General features: G+C 36.4%; 1 protein-coding gene across 1 annotated transcript in view; it reads right to left on the reverse strand.

The window, feature by feature from the left end:
* PCDH15 (protocadherin related 15) overlaps positions 1–21,302 on the reverse strand; it is a 632,895-nt gene that overhangs the window by 111,631 nt on the left and 499,962 nt on the right. The window contains exons 24-25 of the mRNA XM_070432784.1: positions 4,283–4,392; positions 509–649 (exon numbers count right to left, since the gene is read on the reverse strand). Coding sequence (XP_070288885.1) covers positions 509–649; positions 4,283–4,392 — 251 coding nt within the window. The remainder of the gene's footprint in view (positions 1–508; positions 650–4,282; positions 4,393–21,302) is intronic.

The raw sequence follows: 21,302 nt of genomic DNA on the forward strand, positions 1-21,302 counted from the left end.
ATATTAAAAAAAAGAAATATTGCTATGTGCAAAAAGGGACCTAGAGGGTATTGTGCTGAATGTAATAAGTCAGAGAAAGACAAATGTCAGATGATTTCAATCACATGTGGAATCTAAAAACAAAATAATCAAAAGAGAGAACAGAAGCGGACTCATAGATACAAAGGACATTCTGATGGTTGTAAGAGGGGTTGGGGGGATGGGTGAAAAAGGTGAAGGAATTTAGAAGTATAAATCGGTAGTTAAAGAATACTTGCAAGAATGTACAGTACAGTATGGGGAACATAGTAATATTGTAATAACTACTAGTACATATGGTGTCAAATGAGCATTTGATTTATCATGGTGATCACTTCATAAGCTATATAAATGTAGAATCACAGCATTATACACCTGAAACTAATATAATATTGTATGTCAATTGTAATATAATTAAAAAAAAAAATTAAAGTAAGATAAGCAGACACACTATACATTTATTTTAAAACCTTTAAATAATATAACTTACTTTTTGAAGGAACTCGGAGATTGGCGAGGACCACTTCCAGGGAATCAGCTTGGACTCGAAGTACATAGCTTGTCCTTGTTTCATAGTCCAGAAGGTCGTTCACATAGATAACACCCGTGATGTTATTAATTCCAAACTTACCTAGAATTAAAATGTAATTTCTTGGTCATTTTCCTCAAACTTCAAGTAAAAACAATTCTTAAAAGGCATTGTGAGCCCTGACCAGTTTGGCTCAGTGGACTGAAGGGTTCCGGGTTCGATTCCAGTCAAGGGCATGTACCTTGGTTGCGGGCACATTACCAGTAGGGGGTGTGCAGGAGGCAGCTGATTGATGCTTCTCTCTCATCGATGTTTCTAACTCTCTCTCCCTCTCCCTTCCTCTCTGTAAAAAAAACAATAAAATATATTTTTTAAAAAAAGGCATTGTGAGTTCAAAACACATTTTTAGTAGTAGTGCACATAGGGATAAGAAGCTGGCTTTTGGAAACTATGTTTCAGCTTTTTAGAAACTTGTGTTCCAGAAATTATAAACATCAGTGGTACCCTAATCATAGGCCTTGAAATTCTATTTTTTCTGAGATTCTCCTTGAAATCAATGTTTCTGTGATCAGTTGCATTTGGGAGCAATACATAATATACTCCTCACCCTAGATTCAGATGGTTTTCTACCATACTAAAGACTTAGAAATTCTGTTTTGAAGAAATCCATTTCATTTTGTGTAGCCAACTATTTTATTATCTTATTAAATTATTATACTTTTTACGATTTAATGCATCTTATTATCCTGTAGATTCAGTGTCCTGCTAAGGACACTTTAGGGAAAAACATGGTGATTATTTAGAAAATGTGGTTTCTTATTTTAAATAGCTTCAAATACTTTGCTCTGAAGTCCATTTGTTCAATGAATTTTCCCATTTAATATATATTTGAAGGAAGTGCAGGGCACTTTGGTAAATTGTAAACTATCTCACCTCTTGCACTCATGTTATATTTTTCTCTTTAGTTTTCTCCATAGTATTTATTACTGCCTAAATACTATATACTTATCAGTTTAGTAATTTGTATGAGGGCAAGGATCTGCCTTTTTTATTTACTGCTCTATCCCTCGTGGCTGGAAGATCACTTAGTATCTAATAGGTGCTCAATAAAAACTTGTTAAATAAATCTACATACATATCTACACTAATAAAAGAGAAACATGGTAATTAGCGTACGACCGCTACCCTTCCCATTGGCTAATCAGCATATCCTTATGCAAATGAACTGTCAGCCAAGATGGCGGCCGGCAGCCAGGCAGCTGGAAGCGAACATGAGGCTTGCTTGCTCCAGTGACTGCAGACTCCAACGTTCCCCACCTGACTTGCCGGCCTCTGAGCTGGCAGTTTGAAACTTTGTAACAAATATAGCGGCTGGGATCTCAGAGCTGAAGTTATACATTGTTTCGATTATAGAATGGCAAACAAACCAGCAGCGGAAGCCTCAGAGCTAGAGCCAGAGCTAAAGCTGGCCCAGAAGAAAAAAAAAAAAAAGAAAAAAAGGAGCGGTTGGGAGCTTCAGTCAAAACCGCCAGCGTGAAAGCAGCCCTCAGCCCCTCACCCAGACTGGCCAGGCACCCCAGTGGGGACCCCCACCCTGATCCAGGACAGCCTTCAGGGCAAACCAGCCAGCCCCCAGGCCTCTATCCTATATAGTAAAAGGGTAATATGCCTCCCAGCACTGGGATCAGCGGAGCCACGAGGCCTCCTGGCACCAGATCAGCATGACAGGGTGCAGCGCCCAAACCCCCTGATCGCCCTGCGGCTGTGAGTGACAGGATGTGGCATCCCAACCCCCTGGTCGGCCCTGCTCTGTGTGTGACAGGGGGTGGCGCCCCAACCCCCCCCCCCCCTCCACAGGCCTTGCTCTGTGTGTGACGGGGTAGAGCCATAACCTCCCCATTGGCCCTGCCCTGAGTGTGACAGTGGTGGCGCCCCAACTCCCTGATCAGCCCTGCTCTGTGGGTGATAGAGGGTGGCACCCGAACCCCCCTCCACGGGCCCTGCTCTGTGTGTGACGGGGTAGAGCCATAACCTCCCCATCGGCCCTGCCCTGAGTGTGACAGTGGTGGCGCCCCAACCCCCTGATCCGCCCTGCTCTGTGTGTGACAGGGGGCAGTGCCCTAAGTCCCCTATCGCCCTACTCTGTGCGTGACGGGGGAGCTCCCCAACCCCCTGATGGGCCCTGCTCTGTGCGTGCCGGGGCAGGGGGGGCAGTGCCCCAACCCCCTGATTGGCCCTGCTCTGTGAGTGACAGGGGGCAGCACCCCAACCCCCTGATTGGCCCTGCTCTGTGCATCACAGGGGGTGGTGCCGCAACCTCCCCATTGACCCTTCCTTGAGTGTGATAGGGGGCGGTGCCCCAACTCCCCAATCAGCCCTACCCTGAGCGTGACTGAGGGTGGCATCACAACCTCCCAATCCGCCCTGCTTTGTGCATGACAAGGGGTGGCGCCCCAACTCCCCAATCAGCCCTGCTCTGAGCCGGACCAGGGGCTGCACCTAGGGATTGGGCCTGCCCTCTGCCACCGGGGAGCAGGCCTAAGCCAGCAGGTCGTTATCTCCTGAGGGGTCCCAGACTGCGAGAGGGCACAGGCCGGGCTGAGGGACCCCCCCCTTCCCCCCCGAGTGCACAAATTTTTGTGCACTGGGCCTCTAGTATATATATATATATATATATAGAATAAATTCACAATAGTCATTTTGGGGTAAGAAGGGTAATAAGTAGAATCCCTCTGCTTTTTTCAAGGAAGAGAACTGATAGAATCACAGAAAGAATTATCAGAACAGACTGAGAAATCACAGCTTCAGTCAGATGCTGGAAGTTCAAGGGAAAAGGAAGTTTAGTAAGGTTTAGGGGGGAGGCATAGCAGTAGAAACAAAGAAGAAAACAATAAGAAAAGTATGATGTTGAGCACTGCTTTAGGGGTAGCAGTTCCTTGTAACGGTTGGTTGTTGGAAAACTTGAAAAAGGCCTTTACAATTTTTGTGCAAGCTGCACAAAAAGTCATTAACATTAATTCATTAATTTCATATTTATTCTTCATGCTTTTATTAAATATGTATTAACCATCTTGGCTACCTATAATATGCCAGGCCATACAGTTCATCAAAAGGGAAAAGCAGAGGACAACTAACTTGTGGATAGCAGTGACACAAAGAATGGGTGATAAAGACTGAGCTATGGAATTATTCCTAGACACTCAGAAACCATTCTCTTCTGAGTGAAACATGATGGTTAGACAAAATGTAACAGTTAATTGTATGTCTAATTTAACTGTTTGAGGAATATCATTATACAAAATACATGGCTTTTGTCATGCATGTGCCTCTTTGGGCATTCACAAACATTTATGGTTCTTAAATTTCTTCAGAATTAGCTATTACTAGTATATGACATGGAGTACAGGTGGTAGATGGTACAGAGTAGTGGGAAGAGACTCCTAGAAAGCAATAACTATAACTTACATTAAATTTGAAGAAATGTCATTAAAATATCCTTAAGTGAGAAGTGGGAGAAGACTTCCAGAATTAGATATTTAGTATTTCCTGGTTGGGGGGAGGAGGGTCACTCTCATTACTGTAACTGGATTTTTAATCAGATTCAGCACACAATTACCAATTACATTAAAGCCGGAAATGTTTTTTTAAAAAATATAAACAATAATTTAATCTGAAATAATTCCAAATCCAAGTTGATTAGTTTATGGTAAAAACTCAGACTAAACATCTACTCACCCTCTTCATTTCCTGAAACAATGGAGTACACAATGCTCTGATTGATGGCCGCAGCAGAAATTACACCAACTGCAGTCCCTCTGGCCGCAAGTTCACTTACTGGAGGAGGCCTGCAGGTTTAAAGAAAATAATTAATTTTTTATTGCCCATTTTGCCAGGATGGAGTTTTGAATTTAATAATAGAATGTTAGTTTATGTGTATGTGTTTATGTGAATAATAATAGTTTCTGAAGGTTTTCAGAAAATATATTGACTCCAACCCTAAAAATTGTCTAAAATTATGCAAATGCTCTTTTAATAATGTCTTGTTGCTTGCATTGTTTTCAATTTTGGATGGAACATACTACTACTTTATTATTTGCCAAATATCATTAAAAATTCTTTCCACTTGTCTCTAAAGCACCTTCCAGACTGAAAACAACAGAGAGATACAATTTGCTATCTCAACTGCTAAAGTAAAATGTTGCTATTGTTTGGTTGATGCTATCATATTTAAGCACATGGCTTCCAAATGTCTCTTTTTCATCTTTTTTCTTGCTCAATCACAAAGCTCTAACTGTACTAAAAGTATTTGAATAGATGGCATCAAAAAATTCACACTTCTTTTGAAATTACATACTTATTTTGCTTAGCTGTAGCCACACTATGGGACATATTTAAATAAAAAAATATATTTTCAACAACACATTATATAATTCTCAAAATCTCAATTTCATTATGCAATATTGGTCACTCTAGGCTATCATAACTTTATTTGCATAAATTAATGCAAATAATCTCACTTTTATAAGTCACAGGTATTTTTATCATCCAGCTCCAATAAATTTAGAGAATTATTAAATACAATTTTTAATAATATCTGAGTCTTTTTGTAGTCTAGTCAAACTGTCTAACTCATCTGATTCCTAATAAGCTTTAGCTTCTTTTCTCAAACTGCTAAGATAAATCCTATTGCCATTTCTTGCATATGGTATTTTCTTTCAATACTTACACTTTTAATGTTACCCCTCATTTTTATCCCCATTTTCTCAGTTCTTCTAATCTAGTGCAATTATATATATTGTGTCTTTATTGAAGCCTTTTATAACAAACTAGAGGCCCAGTGCACAAATTCATGCACAGGTGGGGTCCCTTGGCCTGGCCGGCAATCGGGGCTAATTGGGGCTGACCGGCTGTGGAGTTGGCTGTGGGAGCACACTGACCACTGACCACCATGGAGCTGCTCCTGCCTTGAGCGTCTGCCCCCTGGTGGTCAGTACATGTCATAGAGACCAGTCTACTGTTCTTTCGGTCACTTAGGCTTTTATATATATAGATACTGAGACACAAATATAGTTTGAAAATGTAATTACACATAACCTTTCATAAACATCTTGTCCAAATTGCTATGTTCTTTGGCACTGTAGTGTACATAATTGTTTCACTCGGTTACCTAAATATAAAGTGCTATACCTTACAGATGCTGCAGCACCTAATGGCGGTTCATATATTCATTACACGGTCAATAACTATTTATTTTACTCTCCTGCATCCTTTCTGCCTTCTTTTGTTAACAGCATCCAGAATTTGTTTTGGATAACTCTTCCTCCTCCATTCTAAGTGGTTTGGGTAGGGCCGACCAATCCCTTGAGATATATGGATAAACACATTAGCTCTCTCTGGCCAATGAGGACACTTTATCATCTTTGCTCTGTGTTTATGCATGGTAAATGTCTCTCAAAGCTAATGAAAGCTGTGCCCAGAAATGTTACTGTTACTTATTAGAAAATATGGGGTTCATTTTGTATTTTTTGCTAGAATTTTAATGCTTGTACTCTATAGGAATGTTCTTGTTGAGCATGATACCAACACAAATGAAATAACTTGGGATTAAAATAGAATCCCTTCACTTGGACTAATATTTTAAATGCTGCTATACTTAAATCTAGGTAAGCTCATTATTTCAGTCATGGAAAAATCATTTTTTTCTTTTATTTCTCATTTATCTAAGATTCCTATCACTTCCAATCAAATAGTCCCAGCTAAATTGGAAAAAGATACATTTGCCTAGGTAGACACTTCTTAAGTAAGATGCCTAAGAAACATAATTATGTTCTATAAAAAATGTATTTAGTCATTATTGTAGTTGCAGTTCAGTACAATAAGGATGCCTTTGGTGACTTTGAATTAAAATTGATAGTAGTCTACTACAAAAAAGGAAGGCATTTACATAAGTGACACTAGGTTGGTTTTGATGGACTGCTTTGATTATGAATAAACTGTATGCTACTTTATATTATAAAGAGACATCAAGACAATTTTCTGTTTGTCACATTGCTTAGTGGTTGATCACGGTAATTTTGAAATAAAAACATGAAAAAGGTTAAAATCAGAGAGCTAGGGGAACACAGTAGTGTTTAAAAAGGCTGCCAATAATCGCCCCCTTTCGGTATTCCTACCCTTGAGTATTCCTCTCCCCTTTCAGAAGGGGCGGAGAGCGACTTGTTTCTTAAGGATACAAATCGGTGAAGTAGATGTGACCTCACCTCAGTGATCACATAAGATTTTAACGTGCAACTTCATTTTTGTTAGTAGACTCCATCTCCTTGGTTGGATTTATGAAGTAAATGAACATATGGAATTGTCTGCATGACAACATACTGAAGATGATGTCTGACCAACCATCAGTGAGGAACTGAGGCCCTGAGTCCTACATCCCACAAGTAACGGAATCCAATCAACAAGCACATGAGCTTGGACATGAACCCCTCCCTAGTCAAGCCAGAGCTGAGACCCTGGCCCTGGCCCTAATCTTGATTCGAAACTATGTGAGTCTATGGAACAAAGAGCATAGGAGGTGAACAACTGTTGAGCTACAGAAACTTCAAGATGATACATGTATTGTTTTAACTTATTAAGTTTGTGTTAATATTGTTATGATGCAATTATATAGCTGATATATATGGCTTGACTCTGAGGAGCAATGAATTGTTACCTTATGACAGATCAAGTTACATACAACTTAAGTTTACATAAGAAATAATGTTAGTCATATTTTGCAATAATTTTCATAAACTAAATGAATTACTTCTTGTGGAATTAAGCATTGCTTAAATTATTCACTTGTCTGTCTTGTTTATGGCATGAAATTAAAGCTAAATTTTGTACTTTCCACAAATAGTTTGTTTATTGATCCTTATAAAGTGCAGAAATATAAAGTCAGCAGCTAGTGTGTACCTTAAGCTCTAACATTAGAAAAATGCCATCTTTTACTTCAAACTTAAAAAATAATATTTTTGTGTATTTTTATACAATATGGATAGAAATGATTAATACTGGACAAATTAACTGGTATAATTTAAGAAGGATTTTAAATGCAATGCATACTAGTAAAAGCATTTAATATTCTATTTGTTACTAATGTTTAAAACAGATTTACTTCTAGACAAAATATCTCCTTATTAACCTTTGTCTTAATTGTTCCAACACACTTCTTTCTACCAGAATCAAAACATACCACAAAAATGCAATTTTCTCCAGGCTAGAATTAAATGAACCTCTCTGATAATGAGCACTAAATTACAAATTTTCTATTTATTGCCAGGCAGGACACATTTTATTTTATGCTCTGGAAAGTACAAGTTACTTGATTGGGATAAATTACATCTTTCTTTTGGAGTCAGATATAATTTGAATACAAAATGAAGCAATTGGTGTAAATCAAGACTCTTAAAATCAGATGACAGAGAGAATAGAAAGATAACAAAATTGAAGAAAATGAGCTGAGCATAAATTAATAGGAAAGGGGGTAAAAGTAAAGAATTGGTCACATTGCATGCTCTATTTAATAAGGGTAACTACTATGCAATAGTGCAAGTTCACTGTGATTGTAAACTGGAAAAGTAAATTCAAAATTTTATGTGAATTCTATAAACTTTTACATTTTGGCAACCAATGGAAGTTTATTTTATTTTATTTATTTTTTTAAAATATATTTTATTGATTTTTTACAGAGAGGAAGGGAGAGAGATAGAGAGTTAGAAACATCGATGAGAGAGAAACATCGATCAGCTGCCTCCCGCACATCTCCCACTGGGGATGTGCCCGCAACCCAGGTACATGCCCTTGACCGGAATCGAACCCGGGACCTTTCAGTCCGCAGGCCGACGCTCTATCCACTGAGCCAAACTGGTTTCGGCGGTTTTTTTTTAAAGCAACATCTGACTTGGTCTGATCTATGGGCTGATAGTTTATGATTTTTAGAGTGAACTATCTGAAAGGCGGTTTCTGGTTCTGTCATTCTGAGTCTGATATAATCTGATTTCTCATTCCCTCTTTTATTTCTGTTGAGTATAATAGCAACCTATTGATTAATTCCAGAAGCAAAGAAAAATAGCCAAATAAAGAATTCCTCAAAGATATATTTTCAAAACAAAATGTCTCCTGCTATTGATATAGTTGAAATTCATCTATTTAATATATACAATGCACCATTTACCATCTTCCAATTAACTTTTTACCTCCAAATTCAAAACAAGTAGTTGCTGAGGTTCTGAAATTCTAGAATTCTACTTTTTGAAGCTAGATTTACTGCTGATATAACTAAGAGATATCACTTTTACAATAAGAGAGGCACTTAACACAGATCAGGCACTGCTTCACTGATGAAGTTAGAGTCAAGAGGTCACCTGGAATCCCACAGTCTAGAAAAAGTCTGCTAAGAGCATGCTCAAGGAAACTAATACTCCTTAACAGAGGTGGCCTTTGAATACTGGAGAGACAGATGGTTTCTTATTTTATTTATTTTAATTTTTTAAATTTATTGGGCTGACACTGGTTAAAATTATATAGGTGTCAAGTGTACAATTCTATGATACATCATCTGCATATTGCATTGTGTGTTTACCACACAAAGTCACATCTCCTTCCATCACCATATATTTGGCACCCTTTACCCTTTACTATCTCCCTACCCCCTTTCCCTTGGTAACCACAGTGCTGTTGTCCATATCTATGAGTTTTTGTTTGGCTGTCTTGTTTACTCATTTATTGCTTCCAGTTTTATATACCACATATGCGTGAAATCATATGGTTCTTGACTTTTTCCATTCGACTTATTTCACTTAGCACGATATTCTCAAGATTCATCCATGTCACAAATGGCAATATTTCATCTTTTTTTAAAAAATGGCCGAGTAATATTCCACTGTATATAAGTATCACATATTCTTATTCCAATCATCTACTGAAGGACACCTCAGTTGTTTTACAAATGCCTTCAGGAAGGGCCTTCAGCAGAGGTTCTTTCACGAGGTTTGACCTGAGTTGGATTTCATGCCCATGTTCCTGACATAGTGGGTGATATCACGAGCTCCCATTATCCCCCCAAGGACAACATTTTGGCTTTATTGGCCATTTTAAACAAAATTCACAGATTTTTACTGAAATCTTAAAATCACCTAAATGAATTTTCAAACAAAGACTAAATAATAATTTAAAGAACCTTAGTTATGATTAATATCAAATTTAAATTTTATTAGCTTATTATTTTACTATTTGCATTATCTTCACCCCCTACATTTTATATGTAAAACAGATGCATATTTCTTAAATTAATAAACTTTGTTTTTTACAGTAGTTATAGGTTTCTGAAAAATCGAGCAGAAAGTATAGAGTTTCATATGTATCCCCAGTTTTCCCTATTATTAATGTTTGCATTAGTGTGGTCCATTTGTTACCACTGATGAACCAATATCAGCACATTATTAAAGAACAGTTTACATCAGGCGTCATTTTTTTCTGTTACACAGTACTATAGCTTGGACACAGGCATACGTCATATATCCACCATTACAGTATCATACAGAGTAGTTTTAATGGCCAAAAGCATCTCCTGTTCTTCACATATTCATTTTTTCCCTCCCCCCTGAACCTGCCACCACTGGTCTTTTTACTGTCTGTATACTTTTGTCTTTCCCAGAATAATATAATTTAAATCATACAATCTGTAGACTTTTTGGACTGGATTCTTTGCAATATATATTTAACTTCCTCCATGTCTTTTATAGATTAGAACTTTTATTGCTGAGTCATATAACATTGTAAGGATCTACCATAAACAGCTGCATTTAGTCAGAAGAAAATTGATCAAAATCACTCCAAATCTCTTGTTTAGAAATAAATCCTTGCAGATAAAAGTGCATCCCAGTAAAGTTAACTGAGACAGAATTTATATGCAAAATACTTAGAACATAATTTTCTTAGGGATGTATAAACTAATTCATGGAGGACTGTTTAACATTTCAAATTGAGTCTCTTTTGAAAATGTAGACTATAATAAATCTCTCTCAATTAAATACTTTTTAACATCTTTGCCATTTGAATAATGACTATACTAAAATAACAGAATTTTAGTTTCCAAATATATTTTGCAGTAGAAATATAGATGATACAATTATTCTACAATTTAAAATCTACTTTCATTGTTGGGTTTAAGAAGTAACAATAATAGTAAATGGTATATGTATCACATAAAACTCCTAATTATTTTAAATGCCATGCAGTTTAGGATACAAAAGTGTTTGTAAATAGATGCTATAAAATTACACTGGGATTCAATCTGGCTCTATTGCTTTCTTTCTACTGAGTAACAAATCTAATTTATATTGACATGCTTGATTTCCGTATATTTGCAAATCAGTACCAATTAAGAAACTGTTTTTATATCTACTATGGGGGAATTTAATGAAAATGGGAAGGAAAAAAACACACCCGCTGGAACTCCTATTATTTGTACCTTTGAAATAATTTCATCAGGATGATATAATTTTTCATATTTAACCAAGAAAAACAGTTTTAAAAAGACATAGATCAGGAGAGAGACACCAGCTCTCCCAGAAATCTTCAGATAGATTGTGGATAAGAATTTTAAATTGATAAAGGAGCAAATGGTTACACACTGTTTTGTACAACTTTTTAAAAGTGTGCTTACTGTTAGTTTTGCTTCTATTCAGATCCATGAAGTGTCCTCATCTTGAACACAAGAAATCTTTAGCCCTTAGTCACACACCTCTCCAGTTCAAAATACTATTTGACAGCTAAATCTGCAATCTAGGGTGTGTATGTTACTTTGTTTCATTTACTGTTCTTAACAGAGTTTATCCAATCTATCTTATTCATTGGCTTTCAAACTTTAAAACCATAGAATTAGCTGAAGAACTTATCTAAAATTTCAGATTTCTTTTGTATAATGCTTATAAGATTCTGTCCACGGGGTCAGAGTGAGGAATATCATTTGTAAAATGTCACTCTTTCAATCGTTAAAGAGGCAAAATCTATTTTCTTTAAGGCAAGATTTGAATAGTGCCATAAAATGGCAGGAGAGTTTAATTTCATGTAAAGTCATCATTCATAGTAGACAATAAATCTAAATTAAAATAGAAAACAACATTAGCAAACAAGTGATAGTCTCTGCATGTGGGTTTATTTTATATTATAGTAATAGTTTACATATAGCGTTAAAAAAAAAATTCTTTGAAATCAAGACCACTAGTTCTTTTCTGAAAATCCTGAAGTTCAAACTTGTATGTAGTTTATGATGCCAACATTCCTCAATGTAGGGTAATTTTAATTCTCTTGTATAATGAGATGTAAACTGGAATTGCTCATTCACCATTCCTTTGGCCATTTTTATAAAATTGTTTTCATTTTGCAAAGTATATAAAAATAGATTTCTGGATTTTATTTTATTTTTTATATATTTTATTGATTTTTTACAGAGAGGAAGGGAGAGAGATAGAGAGTTAGAAACATCGATGAGAGAGAAACATCGATCAGCTGCCTCCTGCACATCTCCCACTGGGGATGTGCCCGCAAACCAGGTACATGCCCTTGTCCAGAATGGAACCTGGGACCCTTCAGTCCTCAGGCCGATGCTCCATCCACTGAGCCAAACCGGTTTCGGCAGATTTCTGGATTTTAAATTATGCTTTTTCTCTGTTTTTGCATATTTGTTCAGAAAAGTAGTTAAGTAACTGTCTTTAATAAAAATTTTATAAACTGTGTCAGATACTGCATTTCCCATTCAAAATCAATATTCACATTTAGACTCTATGATCTATTTCAGACGTATTGACCTTTCCATGATATTTACCTTTAAAACTGATGATAAGTGAGTCTCAGTGTGTATAAGTCTTAGTCCATCATCCTGAGATGAAGGGCAAATGTCATTCTTCCAAATGATAACTCGACTATGAGAGTTACTTCATTCTAAGGTAATATTAAGTGTTTGAATTACTGTTAGAATTTTGATATTTCTGTCTGGATTAAATAAAAAAACACATAAAATGTAATTTCTGACTATGACAGTATAACTATTTTCCAAAAGATCCAAGTAGGTAATTTATTGGAAACCTCATATGAGATATGAACAGGTGGTGGCAATTGAGTGTGTGTCTCATAGCCTCCAGCAATTGGAAGCGCATGGACCGAGGTCCCAGGTGCTGTGCCCTAAAGACTATTGCTGTGTTTCTATAAAGGTCATGCTACTTAGGGGCTGCTTACAGGAAATGACTGAGAAAAGAACTGCTAAGACAGGTCCTTCCTCGGAGACACAGCACTTCTCTGACATCTCACTATGCAATGAGGATTGCCTGATCATTGTGCAGAACCTTACTTGAATGACAGTAGTCCCTTAAAGACACAGTAGGCTAGGACAGTGGTTGGCAAACTCATTAGTCAACAGAGCCAAATATCAACAGTACAACGATTGAAATTTCTTTTGAGAGCCAAATTTTTTAAACTTAAACTATATAGGTAGGTACATTGTTATTAACTTAATTAGGGTACTCCTAAAGCTTAGGAAGAGCCACACTCAGGGGCCAAAGAGCCGCATGTGGCTCTCGAGCCGCAGTTTGCCGACCACGGGTGCTAGAATGTTTCTATACAACCTTCCTGCTCTCTTTTTCACTCGGTGTCAGAATGCACGTGGTTTGAAGGCTCTCTTAGCCTTATCCTGCTCCCCCCTCATTTCTCTCACAGCAGTATTTCACCAAATAAAATATTTGCTTGTTAAATCTCATCATGATGTCTAATTGTTAGAGGGCAGAACTGAACTAACACAAGACCTTAATGGGGTTACAGTTAAAAAATACTATTAGTACTTTGAAATATTTAAATTAAATTAAAAATATTCATAAACATTTATAAAAAGATGAATAAAAATTTAAAAATATTAATCTAGAACTTTAATATATATTAAAATAAATCTGAATATATATTAATATATTAAAATGAAAATAAATACACTGAATAGATTTAATATATATCAATTTATATGGAGATAAAAAAGAAAATCTTGATAATTATAGTAAACTGTTATTTAAATATTATAACAATGTAGAAGAGTTTGCCATGTGTTCTGGGATATTTTGAACTAATATGAGAAACTGTAATTAACATTTCTTTTAGATATAAGCTACTACATGGTTACTATCCCTCTTTTGTTCCACATTAATGGTAGAAACTCTTTACCAATAAGTCCAATCCTTGTCAAGATACCTTTTAATGATTAATAGGAAAACATTATTTGTCACATCTGTCTTCACCAAAGAGTTTAGCTCAGTTTCAATTGAAGGGTAGCAAAATATATAACCCTAAAATATGAATGTAAATTAGTATATGCCAGCCCAAAATAGGCCAGTTTGTACATTAATTATTTTGAGCTGTAGGCACTCTAAAACCAGAAAATTCAGGGAGAGGTTCTCTCTGAGCTCCCCTTCTCTACCTAAAGACAGATCCTCCAAAAGTAACCCAACTGACATACATCCTCTTCCTAAGAGTTTTCATCAAGTAGAAAAGATTAGCTCTTATCACAGGAGATGAGCTAAAAGTAGACATCATACTCAGACTAACTTTGTCACAAACTTTATCACACCTCCCATCTATTATTCTAAGGACCCATTCATCTTTCCAGAAAATTATTAATCACTAAGAGAATTATATCCCTCCTTCTCTTTCCCCATTAAGATGTTATTTAGTCCTGAATTCTAAAGCTACCTCTATGAATTACTCATTTTTTTCCCTAGGAATTTCCCAAGTATGCATAAGGTATACATGCTAATAAAGTTGTTTGTTTTTTTCTCTTGTTAATTTTTTTTTATATCAAAGGGGTCTCAGCTAAGAACTCAAGAGTACAGGGATAATTATTTTTCCTTCCCTATTCAGGCATGCTACTTAAAAAAGCAATGAATGCTAAAACTGATGAGGACTCTGAGAAAAATGCATAAATATAATTTAAAAGATCCTATATAATAAAAGCCTAATATGTTAAGTGTCCAGTTGTCCTGTAGCCCATTCAACCAATCAAAGTGTAATATGCAAATGATATACTAAGGTCGCTCAAACGCTCATTATGATGTGCACTTACCACCAGGGGGCAGATGCTCTGATCCGGTAGGTTAGCTTGCTGCTGGGGTCCAGCCGATTGGGACTGAGCGAGACTGGCTAGACACGCACTGGAGCCCTCCCACAGTCCCACCCTGGCCCCAATTGTGCACCGGTGGGGTCCCTTGGTCTGGCCGGAGCCCTCTTGCAACCTGGGCTGAGGGAACACCGCCAACCCCCCGAGTGCAGGAATTTCATGCACCTGGCCTCTAGTTAAATATAATTATAATCTCAACATAAGAATTTTCCAGCATTCACAGCTATCCAAAGATGAAGTAGCACATTTCACACAATCACACAACTGTAAGTTTGTAAAAAGAGCTTAGTAAACTTTGTCACAAGGATATTAGAGAAATCAAGCAAGTATTAAATTATGTTGAGTAAGTGATCTGTATGGTCTATTTCATTCATTATATGATATGAAATTGGGAACCTAATTTTTATGAGTAAGATTAACCTATTTTACTCTTTTTCCAATGAAAATCAAATTAAGGAAAATGGTTTAAATTAAGTTATGAGATTGCATATGGATATAGAGAAACTTCTCAATTGCCCAAGTGGTAATAACTCAAAATATGTGATTATTTATGTGAGGAAGGGGCTAATGATTGAACTTAATTCATTGTAAAAATAAAATAATAAAGTCTCTTGGAGATAATTTTGAGAAGGCAGGGGTGTTTCAACAATAAGGGATAAAGAAATGCCATTAATCTTTAAGAAATTTGTTTCAATGAAAGGAGAAGAGTAAAAATAAATGATGATTTGGGCATGTAAACTCTAAAACACTGAAATTACTGATATTTCTTTGTTTGTCAAAAAGAGAAATTTCACCAAATAAAACAGGAATGATGTATGAATTCAAATAAAAATGTTTAAAATTTTGAAATTTTGGGTTGTGTGCATGCTTCTAAATAATAGGAATATTGTTTACAATTATATAAATAAATATATAATCTGAAGAGTCATAATTTTCAAAAGTTTTAAGAACTCAGTGTTTCCTTGAAAATTTAGATGTTCATCTAATAACAAATTGATGAAGCAGACAATGTCTTTTTTGTTTCTTTATTGTTGAAAGTATGACAGATGCCCCCTTTCTTTGTTTTTCCCCATTGACATCCCCCCTCACACACATCCCCGGGGCCTTCACCACTTTATTGTGTCCATATATGCATATAAGTTCCCCTGGTTAGCCTCCATTTAACCCAATTAAATGACTCAAGTAATAACTGGTTTGAAGAGGCCATGAAATTAATAAAATGAGTCTGTTTCAACTATTACAACTGCTATAGGGACCAAAGAAAACCAAGTGCATACTTATCTGAGGAATTATTGTAAACTAGTGGCCCTGTGCACAAAATTAGTGCACATTAAATGAAATTAATTAGAGGAAATATTTTAATATTGCTATTTGCCCTTTCTCTGTAATAGAAGTGTCAATGATGAAAGAAAATTAGTAAAATGTATATGAAAATCTCCCTCCTGTCAGAGTCTGGGGCACACCATGGGACTCAGAGTCAAGTCCCTGCCAACCCGCATGCAACTCGAAATCGCGCAAGACCCAGACCCGGCCGGCCCCACCCCTGTCAAGCTCTGCAGGGCAGGGGCCTCAGCCTCAGGTCCCCCAACCTGGCACCAGGTGGGGGTGCAGCCTCAGATCCCCCGTCAAGCCCTGCTGGGCAGGGGGCATAGCTTCAGGTTCCCCATAAAGCCCTGCCTGGCAGGGAGTTCGGCCTCAGGTCCCCTGGCCCCGGCCTCAGGTCCTCTGGTTTGAGGGCATGAGGGCGTGATGACCATTTGCATATTAGCTCTTTATTATATAGGTTTGGGCCATGATAAAAGTCAGTCAGTAAGGGCAAATTGCTTTCCCATTTGAGTGTCCTCCTACTCTGAAAAATTGCATAAAGCCAGCCCATCAGCAAACAACTCTAGTTCACAGGATTTGATGAAAGAGAATCCAATCTTTTCCCAAGATGTATAAAATATTCCAATATTATAAATTACAAACAAGATAAATAATGTGAGAAATTTCTACTCTTGACAAGCCAAATTATTTCACTTAATATAGGGTTGTCTTTGAAAAATCCTTGAATAATTTCACAAACTTCATTTCTTCTTTTTTAAATAACCACTAGCAGAGAGTAAGGGACTTTTTAAATATGAAAAGAAAACAAAGACATAACAATTAAGTATGTGAAGTGAGGGTTTGGTTTCCTGTAGTATTGCTACTTTTACATTGCTCAGCTAACCTAATTATCTGTCATCAAAAAAACTGAGCTGGCAAGCTAATACATTCTTCCTCCAGCAAATATTAAAGTATATTTGCTATGAGGTTTATTATTTGTTGGTTGCTACTGTTCTTTGATCATTTTAGAAAAGATAATGACAGGTCTACTGCTATATTCCAGCAACCAAGCAATTATCAGTAGCTCAGCATTAACTGTTTTTCATTTTATAAAAAGAATAATGGATTTTGTTTTTATGTCTAGGTGAAACTGGTACACTGGGAAATGTTTTCCAAATAGTAAATGCCACCTCTCAGATCTTTTTGATGGTTTCCACAAAGCTACTTTATGGCTCGAAACTCTCATTTACACTCTGCTATGTTTCCTTTTCTTTTTCTTTTATGATGAAGACAATTAACGGCTCTGGAAAATGGAGAAAGTAATTCATTGTAATCAAATAACCAAACGTTAGCTTAAAGTCCAGAAAGGTTTAGTTTGGAATATCTAATATTAATACTTGACACATAAAAATCATTCTACATAACTTAAAACATACCAAAATGTCCTTTTGAGATTTTCCCTTTTCAAAGGAAAGAAGTATTAATTCTCTTATTATTTTAAAAAAGATTGTATTCTCTTTCCCGAAAATATTTTAAAAAGTAAAAAAAAAGTTTCTTTACTATTACACCATTAGTTCTTGGGTCTGATGTTGTGTATTAATAAAAAACCGGCTCATTTTAGAATGACTGCAGCAACTAAAATCTATAACTTGTCTAAAATTACACACTTAATGCCAGTTCTCCACCAACATCACTGTCTCTTTTCCTCAGTAATAGAGGTAGAATTGGACAGAGCTGCCTCGCAAGGAACAGCACTCCTCTGCTGTTTCATAAAGTGCCTGAATTTTCGGGATAAAAAGTGAGCTGGTGTACAATTTGCAACTCCCACCTCACTTGATTCAGAAAATCTCTGGTTGTGGACTTCTGCCTCTTTCCCTCCTTGTGGACTGAAATGACAATGGTCAGAGGTATTTTGCAACATGCTACAGGTGGAGGAGCCTAAATTTGCCTGGGTCCCTGAAGGATCGCATGGAAGACTATCACCAATCTGAAACTCATTTAAGACTGTCATGTGAGCCAAAAGCATGTTTTTCTTTGTTTTGTTTTCTAAACCATTAAAATGGAGGCCTTTATTTTTAAGCAGCCTAACCTTCCCTCACCATTTTATGCAGAGGTTTAAAGATTTAATGACTGGCTAATCCAAAAATAAGATAATTGGGTCAAGGGAGGAGGTCAGGTTAAGAATTCAGTTCAAGTTCTAAAATATGTGAATATTGTATCTTTAGAGCCTCTCTTTAACACCGACTCTTGTTGAAAACTAGTTTTTACCGAGGCATTGAAAAAGTCAATACTGAAATGCAGACATTCCTGAGATGCAAAAACCAAACCCCATCTCACAATGCTATGAAACTTGTATTACTGCTTTCCCTGCTTAACCCAGGAGCACTCTCCCGCACAAACCCTACAAAGGACAGACATCTTGCATTAAAATTTTGTGTCCTGCCAAATTTGATCACATAAAGCAGAAGTTTTTCCACCAGAAGCAATTCTAGAGGGGAGGTAAAATTTTACCTCTATCTTCAGGATTTTTTGGCTAGACCTAAGTATTAAACTGACATAAGACCAATTAACAGAGGAAAGCAGATATATTTATGTGAATTTTATATGACATGGGAGTCCCCATAATGAAATGAAAACCCAAAGAAATGACAGAACCTACATGCTTTTATATTAAGGCGAACAAAGAGAGGCTATTGTGGCAAAGTAAACTCTGTAGAGAGGCTAAAGGGAGATAAGAGTGATTTGAAGGCCTGTTTATATAGAATTCTCTTGGCTTCGACTCCCCATTAGATAATGCTTTTTTTCTCCTGGTGTAGGAAGGGCATCTCTCACATGGGAGTTGTAAATCTTCTGTTTTCAAAGTGAAAAGAGGAGATGAGAATGCCCTTCTTGCATCTGTGATTTTTTAAGTGCTTTTAGCTCAAAATAATACTTATGCCAAAATGGCACAATTAGGGGTGGCACAGTCTGCCATCCATCAATTCCTACACAAGGGATCATCCTGATAATCAGGTATTAATAACACTGGCATCTCTGGAAGTTATGTGCATCCAGCTCAAGCACTAAATGGATTTGAAAACAATAAGAGAGGGAAGGATACATATGGGATTTACAGCAACCGTTCTATATTTTTTCCCATTTAGAAAGGAGACTGTGTTGGCTATCCCAGCAGTCTGAAATGGTGCATATATTTTGCCAAAGCTAGTAGTTGAACAGATAAAAAGAAAATATCAAACAAGCATAACAAGATTCTACCATGAATACTGTTGTAAAATGACAAACTGGCAATTACTGCAATATAAATGAGAAAAGTTTCTAAAAAGATATCAATTATTCAATTAGTTGTTTCATACAAATAAAATATTGACCAACTATCCTAGTTGACCAGCTAACATGATAGGTAAGCCCTCATGTTTCTTGCTTAACATAATAATTCTTTGAGGGCATCCCTAGTTAGGTAGCTCTCCTCCAAGCTGTGATTCAGAGGCCTAAGCTCCTTTTACATCATATTTCTACTACTGCCAACATATGTCTCCCAAGGTTTCCTGGGGATTTTTCCATTTCATCCATCCAACAGGGGAAAAGGTTAAATCAGGCCAAGAAATTATAAGTCCCTAATGTTCCCCATTTTATTGGCCAGGACTCAAAGTCACCCGGCTCCACATAGCCAATGAAGCTAGGAAATACGGTCTAGCTGTATGCCTAGGAGGAATAAGAAAAGATTAGGAGGTATCCAGTAACTCTCTACACTGTACTTCTACAAAAATCTTTACAAACACCATAATTAATAAATGATAAAGACATGATTGACAAAGAAAAATAATCATCAACCTTATGTTTCTTAATAGTTCATTCCATGTTTTAGATACAATTAGGCCTACATAAACATTTAAATTAAATTCTTTGCATTTATTCAAAAAGTAGTATACTCTGCCAATATGTATTTATTTTTATAATTTTTCATAGACTTTTCGATATATATGTATTTATTGATTTCAGAAAGGAAGGGAGAAGGAAAGAGATAGAAACATCAATGATGCAAGAAAATCATTGACTGGCTGCCTCCTGCACGCTTCCTACTGGGAATCAAACCTATTACCTGGCATGTGACCTTGACTGGAATTGAAACCGGGACCCTTCAGTCTGCAGGCTGATGGTCTACCCGCTGAGCCAAACTGGCTAGGGCTGCTGATATTTAATATGACGTTTTATTATCCCAATTTCTGGGTGTCTGATAGAAAACAAAACAAGTACTCAAGGACTACTGAATCATTTACAGCAATTATATTGATACTTTTGTAGGATTCCCTTCAGAAACTGCAGGAAGCAATGACTGCCAAATTACCTCTATGTATCAGAATGACAAATGAACCAGGATAGTCAGGGCACTCTCTGTAATTATTAGATATGTTCTTCTGGAAGGTAAAAAATTCTTCCACATGTGATCATGTGAATCCTCTTAATTTTAGCGCCAATAATTGGCCAGCTGCTTCTTCTATAAGTTAACAACTTTATTAATAGAATCTATTTGCAAAGAAGGTAAGGAATGGTAAATTATTCATTGAAAAATTATTTTTAAATGGTGGAGTTAAATGAAGACAATTTGAAAAAGAAAGCTAAGTGAGCAATGCCCTAATGAGATCTATTACTTTGGCCATAATACCACAATGTTTTAGCTAGAGAAGTTAAGGAGCAAGGCATACTTCTATTAATAAGAACATGAGCTCCAAATGAAAGCCTGGCGATAGGGGACACCATTTTTTGAGTTTATTTAAAGGGAAACTGTTACACACTATACCACGTTTCTCTTCTCTTGGGGCTTCCAAGGATTGAATAGATTTGGGGTGAGAAGCTTTTGAGAGCCAAGAGAAACTTTTATTGGGCTGAAACTGGGAGGGATTTTCGAACCCACCTCAAACAGCAAGAACATTTTTGTGTGTGTGTGTGTGTGAGCATCTACTACATAATTTAGTGAGAAATAAGAGTTTACACGCATTTTGGTTCTTGAGAAGAACAAAGTGTACACATTCAAGTAAATTCTCCAAGAGCAGAAAACTGTATGTTCCAAACAAAAAAATTGGAGGTTACCATGTCAGCAGAAAGGGAAGGGATTTGGTAATAATAGACACAATGGAGAAAATGACCTTAAACATAGATTGATAAAAAATTAATATTATTTTAAATATGCTTTACAACTCAATGGTTTACATATGTGTTATGTACAATGTTTCTGGTAATTATATAATTTAATTTAGT

Source organism: Myotis yumanensis, unplaced genomic scaffold, assembly GCF_028538775.1.
Source record: "Myotis yumanensis isolate MYYU_CA2020_CCGP unplaced genomic scaffold, mMyoYum1.0.hap1 SCAF_13, whole genome shotgun sequence".
NCBI classification, from domain to species: domain Eukaryota; kingdom Metazoa; phylum Chordata; class Mammalia; order Chiroptera; family Vespertilionidae; genus Myotis; species Myotis yumanensis.